The sequence below is a fragment of the Volvox carteri genome, assembly GCF_000143455.1.
Source record: "Volvox carteri f. nagariensis unplaced genomic scaffold VOLCAscaffold_39, whole genome shotgun sequence".
Classification (NCBI taxonomy): domain Eukaryota; kingdom Viridiplantae; phylum Chlorophyta; class Chlorophyceae; order Chlamydomonadales; family Volvocaceae; genus Volvox; species Volvox carteri.
The window spans coordinates 113,989-122,064 of NW_003307582.1; the positions used below are offsets into that span (position 1 = coordinate 113,989).

Consider the following 8,076-nt stretch of genomic DNA (forward strand, 5'->3'; position numbering starts at 1 on the left):
GACCGTCTAGGCCCCTGACCCATAGCTACAAATTATTAAAGACATGACCGTGACGAGAAAATGTAGCGGATGCAACCAAACATGCAAACTGGGATATGGCCGGTGCCATGTTTCAGACTCCACGCCGTACATGGACAGATTCCAATACAACATTCAAGCCATGCCCATGAATACACCAAACTGCTGCAGCAACCCAAACTCAGAAAAGGCACCGCGCCGCCTCCGTCCTCGCAGCACCTCAATCCCAACCACGCGTCCAACTTAAACATGTGCTGCACGTGCTATCAGCACGATAAGGCCCACGGCCACTCCTATTGCCGTGTGTCCTCCGAGCACAAAACATGAGAGCAGCCATCAACCAGCTCCGAAATTTGACCTTAAAGACCTTTGGGACTCAAAAACTCCGGACATTGCAGTGTCTCAATTGGGCTATCGACTTGGTACACGGTTCGGGGCCGGCTTCCCGCACCTCATATCGAGATAGTCAGTAAGGTAAGAACCCCGTCCATCTTTTCCCTCTTCCCTCCATATCAGGTCGCTCCTCCCACACACGCGGGAATACAACCTTCGCACACAGCTGCAACCCTAAGTCAGCAACCCAATTCACAACCTCACGAAGCAAGCGCCACCACACCTGCGTACTCCCAACTGGGACCAAGGTGGTCTCAACCCATATGCCAAGTCTTGACAACCTCCGTCTCGACAACCACCCGGCAACGAGAACACAACTTGAGCTTGATTCCCTCCTCAGCTCTGCTTTGTCGCCACCAGCCGCCCAATAATTGGGTACTTGGAGTTGAACCTGGCAGTCCAGTCGCGCAGGTTCTCTAGCTCGGTGTACGACAGTCCTTCCAGGTTGTCATTGCAGTCCGTTTCCTCAGTGGAGAAGAGCGCAAAGGCCCGGGCCACTTCCTTGCCGGCGAAGGGGTACACGCCTGAGGAGCGGTTTGGCGAAGAGTGTCAACGAGTCAAAAACATGTTCCAGATCTTTGATCCTTTTGTTAGAAATTGTATAATATTGACATAACGAAATGATTATAAATAAAATGAGTTAGGCTTCTTGGCCAGGGGTCCGGAGGTGCGACACACAGGGCACGGAGGAGGAAAACGGTAGTGGGCGGGAAGGAGGGAAATCATCGACTGGTGCAGGCGGCGCAGCAGAAGAGCCGGAGAATGGTCGTGCGTCGTAAAGTGAGCTGCGCGGAGGCACAGGTAGGCACCTCAGGGATGGCCGAGCTGGACATTGATGATGATCTTGACGAGCCAGCCTCAACCGCCGGCGCCCCCGAGATAGCCTCCTCTGCTGCTGCAGTGCAGTGCTAAGCTCTAAGCGCGCTCTTCTATGCACACGCTTTTGCTGCTGGGAAAGCGTGGCCAGTGAGATCCGCAAGCCATGCATTGGTCGCTGTTGCTGCTCCTCATATGGTGTTGAATGTACCCATCAGCGGCGATCCAGACCACAGCCATGGGAGGGTTGTCAGGTTGGTCCATTCGTGTTTTTGTCCCGGTTGCACCCCATCCGGTCTCCCGATGGGACCTGAGCGCATCATCATGCGACCGGCGATACCGATCTACATGAATGGCCACCCGCCGAAAAAGGACACACGACCCGCCAACATGCCGAGGAAGGATGGTGGCTCACCGTCCGGCCCGTAGTAGTCCTTCCCCTTCGTGATGTCGTACACCACGCCCTTGATGGACAGGTACAGCGGCAACGACTTGTCCGAGCCGTCGTGCCGAGCCAGCTCCCCCGCTGTGAAGTCGCGCATTGGAACCACCTGGGGGGCGGACCGCCCGGGCACCGCAGGGTGTTAGGAAGGGACAGGGACAGGGGTCCCAGGGGGCACGACATTCAGAGGTCCAGGCTGCAAGGCTGCAAGGATGGGGGGATGTTTGAAAGACGCTGAGGGAGAGATGCTTGAAAGCGTTGTGCAAGTATGGCCAAGAAGAAGACCCCGCATGCGGAAATCAGCACGCCAAACGCAGCCACCGGGACCACTCGCCACAATCCTCAAGCCTTCGCCAACCTAGCCAAGGAGCAATCATTCCTTTCTTTCCCTTTTCTGGAGCTATAAACATCTCTCCCGTGATGCAGGCAACGCACGTTGCCTGACCCCCTCCTCGCCACGACAGGAAACATCTTGCACCCCTGGACAACTTCCCGGGGGTGCTGGTCTACCCTTCCTTTCTATCTCGCCACTGTTCTCGTCACCCCGTTCCCGACACAAACTGCATTCCTGCGCCGCACCACATCCTCCAACCGCCATTTCCTCCTCGCAGCTCAGATCGCTAAAAACGCACTAAACGCGCCCCCGGCCCCTCTGGCACTCCGGCCCAGGAGTCGCCTCTCACCTGACCCACGTGGTCGTGCAGGCGCTCGAAGTCCTGAACCGCCTGCTCTAGTCGCTGCAGCTGTTCCTCACTGAGCCCCTCCAGGTCGTCCGTAAAGTCCTTTTCATCAGTGGAACCTAGGGCCAGGGCGCGCGCCACTTCCCGGCCCGCGTACATGTTCTGTGGCTTGCCTGCAAACCGAGGGACCGCAGCAGCGTTGGACAGGGAGGAAGACGTCGTGCTGGGTTACGGAAAGGACCCGCGCCGAAAGTAGGGGGCAGCTGTCCCTGGCGGGTTCCAGGAGTGAAGTACTTATTCCGGATTACAAGCTGCGGCAGTTCCCCGCGGAAATCACATCATATGGCATGGAGCCGGTTAACCACACGAGAGAATAAGCATCCGGAGAGGCAGGAGCAAGTAGCACGGCAACGTAGCTAGGTCAGGGGAGACCGGTTGGGGTGTAGTCCCTCGGTCTGTGTAGTGAAAGATTCGTGCACAGATGTACTTGGACAGGTGCATTGGATGCCGGGGGGGGGGGGTAAAATTGGAGCCTAAGACGGCGGGGTGACGGGCGTTGGCGATGCAGGATGCCTCTCAATATAGCAAAATATTTGCCACATCAAGCAATTCAAGATCCCCCGTGCAAATACATCCCTAACCGAGGAACTAGCACGACCTCACAGCCGACAGCGTTACGCCGGGAAGCGCGGGAAAGAGTTCGCCACGAGCCCTGTCCTTACCTGGACCGTAAACATCATATTTGTTGCTAACGTCGTATACCTTGCCACGGACGGCGACCAGGGGTGGCCTGCTCCAGTCGTAGCCAGAGTAGAACCTAAGGGCCTCTAGAGTCACATCGCCCAATTCATACTTGGATGGCGGCAAGGGCTTGGGGCTACGAGAGCTTCGAATTATGAGCGCTAGTAAAATGAATACCACAGCGAGGACAACACCTGTCACGAGCTCCATTCTTAATGCTGCACACAGGTGTTTTGCCTTGCCTGTATGTAAAACACTGTCTTTTGCTACATTACCTAGCGAACCTAGGAGCATTAACCTCGCAATAAGAATGATGGTGCCGTACGGCGAGCGCGAAGTTGAGGAGACGCTCTCAGTAAGCTTGCCGAACACAATCGTAAAATGATCAAACATACACAATACGGCTCACATGTTCATGAAACGTAATGTTTTGACCAAGCTGTTAACGTCAATCCACTTAAGGTTCGCATGCTTGAGACCTAAGCCGCTAGCCGATGACTATCTGTAGCCCAACCTCAAGAGACATGACGTGTGGAGGTTAGGAACTATGAAAACATCGTCTTTAACTCAGCTGCGTTGATAACCGACACAATGCCCGAGAAGGGCAAAAATAAAGATGGGCTTCGGGTGGCGGGTGGCATACAGAAGAAGACAAATCGCAAGGAGGGAAATACTGGCGTTTCCGGTGCGTTGCAAGACGCCTAGTCGTAGGGATGGACCCGAGAGCGACGGCGCAACGGCGGCTCTGTGAGACGCGGCGCATACTTACCGGGGGCTTTACGCGTTGCGCAGGTCTTGAGTTCCATAAGAGCAAAGGCCAGCATATCTTGAAGAACCCACTGGTCGTGCAAGCCATCGTTGATAAGGCGGGCGTGAAGAGCACTGATGTGGTATTAGAAATAGGTCCTGGTACGGGTAACCTTACAGTCAAGCTGCTCGAGAAAGCAAAAAAGGTTATTGCGATTGAGCTGGACCCACGCATGGTGCGTCGCGTTGGGCTTGGGTTGGGTGGTGTTGACCGTACCGTTGCAGCCACCTTGACACGACGTCCCCACCTTCGTCGCGACGAGCACACTCCAAGTGCTCTCGCAGCAGCACGTAATTATTAAACACATGCACGCGTGGGGCTACGCCTACAGGCGCATTCGAATGGGGCCGGGGCTCATGGTCCTCTGCTCGGCATGCGCTGATCGATTGCAAGGAAAACAGAATCCAGCGGGCGGCAAGTTGCAGATATTCGCACGGGACTTGTAAAGCTGAGGCGTGTGCACTAGGAGTCCCCTGCTTTGGCGGACAGGGCGTTGACACGGGAATGGCTCAGCCGAGTCATGACTTAACAGCACCGCCTAGTACAGCACCGTCTGTGTAGGTAGCCCTTCCACGGAGTTTGGGAGTACCGCTGCACTACGATTACCGCCTCCATGGCGCTCCTCTGCACTTTCCACGTGACATTATCCAAGGACAAGCCCCGAAGCAATTGGAGGCTCGCCTGGGCCCCCTGCCCCGCCCCGCCCCGCTTCCCCTGGCAGGTTCTGGAGCTTCAGCGCCGTGTTCAGGGTACCGCCTATGCTAACAATCTGCAGGTGGGTAGAACTGCTTGAGTAGTGGCCCAAATCAGGTGGACGGAGGCCCTCAGGCGGGGCGGCGCTGTGCGGGGCGGCTCTGGCTCGCAGTTTACAACTCGGGGCCTGCCCGAGCGATGTTTGTTTGGTGGCCGCGTCAATGGGTGGAGCATAGCTTAGGCCTTTACTCCACTCCATGATGCAAACGCATGAAATTGCTAAAGAGGGCCAACCTTGATGCGGCCGTGCGCCGTGTGTTGGGGTGCGGTTTAATCTTGGCGGCCTTATGTGGAGGCAGAGGCACTTCCTGCCCGGTCAGCCTAGTTGCCAGCCAGGCGGGGCTGTTCCTGCTCCTGCTCCTGCTCTTTTCCTGCTTCCGTTCTGCCTGGCATGGTTTTGCACGGCCTCGCACTGCACTGCAGCCATCATCCCTGCAACTCACCTAATGTTTGAATTTTTCTGCACAAGTGCCGCGGACACAAATGCCGCGAACCCGATCATGTCTGCTAGGTGTTAACCGGAAGGATGGACTCCCCATTCTCCCCAGCTGTGTTGTGAGCTCTAACGCCTGCGCGTCTTGCCCCTCTTCGCCCCGCACCCACTCCTTACCCACAATCATACCCCCCCGCGCCCTCTCCAGATCATCCACGGCGACTTCATGCGCGTGGAGTTGCCGTACTTTGATCTGTGCGTTGCCAATATTCCGTACAACATCTCCTCGCCGCTGACCTTCAAGTTGCTGGCGCATCGACCTGCCTTCCGGGCTGCCGTCATTATGTACCAGCACGAGTTTGCGATGCGGCTGGTGGCCAAGCCTGGCGATCAGCTCTACAGTCGGCTGGCAGTTAATACGCAGCTCCTGGCGCGTGTGAGCCACCTGCTGAAGGTAAGTTGCTGCGTGGTGTGGGAACGTGCGGCAGGGGGGTTCCGCCGGGGGCGATGTTGGAGGGGCAGTGACGACGGCCTGCTATCAAATGTCAGGGACGGGTGTGTGCTGACGGCTGCTGCTGCTGGCGACTGTGGCGGCGGCGGCGGCGGCGGCAGTCCCAAGTCGGATGGCAGTCTCGCACGAAGCAATGAAGAAGGAACTGCACCAGTCAATAAGTTTGACCCAATCGACCCCTGGTGGGTCCTGTTCTCCCGCAGGTGGGTAAGAACAATTTCCGGCCGCCCCCCAAAGTCGACTCGTCCGTCGTGCGAATCGAGCCACGCCACCCGCCTCCGCCCGTCAATTTCCTGGAGTGGGATGGGCTGGTGCGCCTGTGCTTCAGCAGGAAGAACAAGACGCTAGGTGGGTCGGTGACCAGGTGCAACTGGCCTAGCTGAGTTGCCTAGCTGCTCTCCTGTCCCCAAACCCTCTCGCCGTTTTGAGCCGATACTTACTGGTTACGGGAATGGAATAGGGTTGTGTTGTGTTCTGTTGTGTTCTAACCTCAGCCTCCTCTGCGGCTTATGCGTCTCCGAGGAGTATCTGCTCCGTACCTGCTGTTATGCCGCGCCTGAGCCCTCGCCCGGTGTGTTTCCTTCACTCCCACGTGCTTACCCCCCTGACTGACTTGCTGATCTACGAGTTGCCGTCCCTGGCAGTACTCTCAGAGTGGGGGTTCGGACCTGGAAATGGCTTGGGCGGGGTGCCTTGGGCCCGTTTCCCTGGGGCCGCACAAGTCGCCTCGATCTCGATGCCACCGTGGGAACCATGCTCCTCCGGACCGCTGCACCGACGGCTATCGCACGGCAACTGATCAGCCCACAACGGTACGCCTGCGCCGCTGCGCTTCGTCCGCAGGTGCTATCTTCAGGCAGACTAATGCCCTCCAGGCGCTGGAAGCTAACTACCGGACATATCAAGCTCTGCAAGGCGCTGGCGGCGGCGTAGCCGGAGCTGGCGGCGCTAGCGGCGGCGGCGGCGGCATTCAGAGCCTTGGCGGTGCGGCCGATGACGACGCCATGGACCATGACGGGGATGACGAGATGGGTGATGATGAGATGGGCGATGATGACGCAATGACGGTTGACGGCGGCCCGTCGGCGCGCGGCAAGAACGGAGGCGGGCGAAAGGGCGGTGGCCGGGTCAGCCCAGAGTTCAAGGAGCTGGTCATGAAGGCGAGTTTTCCACTTTGCCTCTGCGGCTCTCTCGTTAGCCTTGTGGTGCCCCCGGTGTTACGGGTGTCTGTGCAGGACGCCTCTCGCTTTGCACCTGATGTGGGAATGGCTCTTTCCTAACTACTCACTCACCCACGCCCTACCAGCAACATCCATATTCCCTTCCGCCATGCGCGCACGATACCCAACCGTCAGGTGCTAACCGACAACGGTCTGGACACCAACCGCAGCAGCAAGATGACCCAGGAGGAGTTCCTGCAGCTTCTGGCGCTGTTCAACGAGGCAGGGATACACTTTGCGTGACTGTACGGACGTCGTGGGGTGTTGTTCACTTGTGTTGTGACAACATCATCGCATGTCTGGGTTGTCCTGACACGATCCGACTGGTGTGTGCAGGATGGTGGGTTCAGAGGCGGGATAATGCTGCTCTGTACACGTTCCGGATCTGCGTATTGTTTACTGTTCCAATTCTGTAACAGTATGCAAATACATGGGTGCGGTACCCAGGCGAGCAACGACCCAGGGTTTGTGTGGCGGGTTTGTCGGCTCATCGTGGAAGGGGAAGTCGAGCTTCCAACCCGCGTCGCGGCCTGATGCCGGCGTGCATGCATCTGTGCGTATGTTGGGGCATGACAGATGTTCTTGAGGGGTTGCTGAGTGTGTTACGGTCACCCGATGCTGTACTGAGTGTAGCGAATTGTGGTGGAGGTCTAAAAGTCAGGAGTTTGTGCTCATGGGAAAGGTGGCAAAGCGCATGAGGAGTGAAGGGTAGTGCGTTAGGGGTACTGTGGGCGACAGCGGCCTTCAATAGTCGGTTTCGGAGCCGCGCTATTGTGGGAAGTTACAGATTTGTGCGGGGATATGGGTGTCGCTTTACACAGAATGGATTCAACTACTGTATTTATGAATATGCTCTGCAGCACCTTTCAAAGATATAGGCAAGTGGGGATTTAGTGCGGATCGGGTCATTCGCACGTTGCCGACAACAACTAAGATGAGGACGGACGTGGAGGCGGGCGAGGTCTCCCGAGTGAGGGAATAGGGATGTGCACAGGCTTCGTTTGAACCTGCACCAACATGCACAGTCTAAGACAGAATGACACGAGCAACGCCAAGCGCACGGGTGTTCCAACGGAAAAAGCCGCCAGCCCCGACGACAGCGCACGACAGCGGAAAACACTTTAATCGCTACTATTGCTGCGAAGTGTTAAGGAGACCATTCGTTAAGCATGTTGAATGGTCTCCTTGACACTTCTCAGCACAAAGCATAATTATAAGGCGAAATCTGGAGCACCGCACGATGTGACACATGGCACAGAAG

The 8,076-nt window shown here is 57.0% G+C and overlaps 2 protein-coding genes across 2 annotated transcripts; one reads left to right on the plus strand and one right to left on the minus strand.

Moving 5' to 3' along the window:
* Positions 1-747: 747 nt before the first annotated feature.
* VOLCADRAFT_64254 (uncharacterized protein) lies at positions 748-1,769 on the minus strand (the record flags this gene model as incomplete). The annotated part of the gene is made up of 2 exons (XM_002953914.1): positions 748-935; positions 1,643-1,769. The coding sequence occupies 2 exons, from the start codon at positions 1,767-1,769 to the stop codon at positions 748-750; spliced, it is 315 nt and encodes a 104-aa protein (XP_002953960.1).
* Positions 1,770-3,681: 1,912 nt separating this feature from the next.
* Positions 3,682-7,664, plus strand: VOLCADRAFT_106150 (uncharacterized protein; the record flags this gene model as incomplete). Its single annotated transcript, XM_002953831.1, has 7 exons — positions 3,682-3,775; positions 3,883-4,073; positions 4,620-4,673; positions 5,293-5,538; positions 5,799-5,943; positions 6,439-6,755; positions 6,951-7,664. The coding sequence occupies 7 exons, from the start codon at positions 3,682-3,684 to the stop codon at positions 7,056-7,058; spliced, it is 1,155 nt and encodes a 384-aa protein (XP_002953877.1). The 3' UTR covers positions 7,059-7,664.
* Positions 7,665-8,076: the final 412 nt, after the last annotated feature.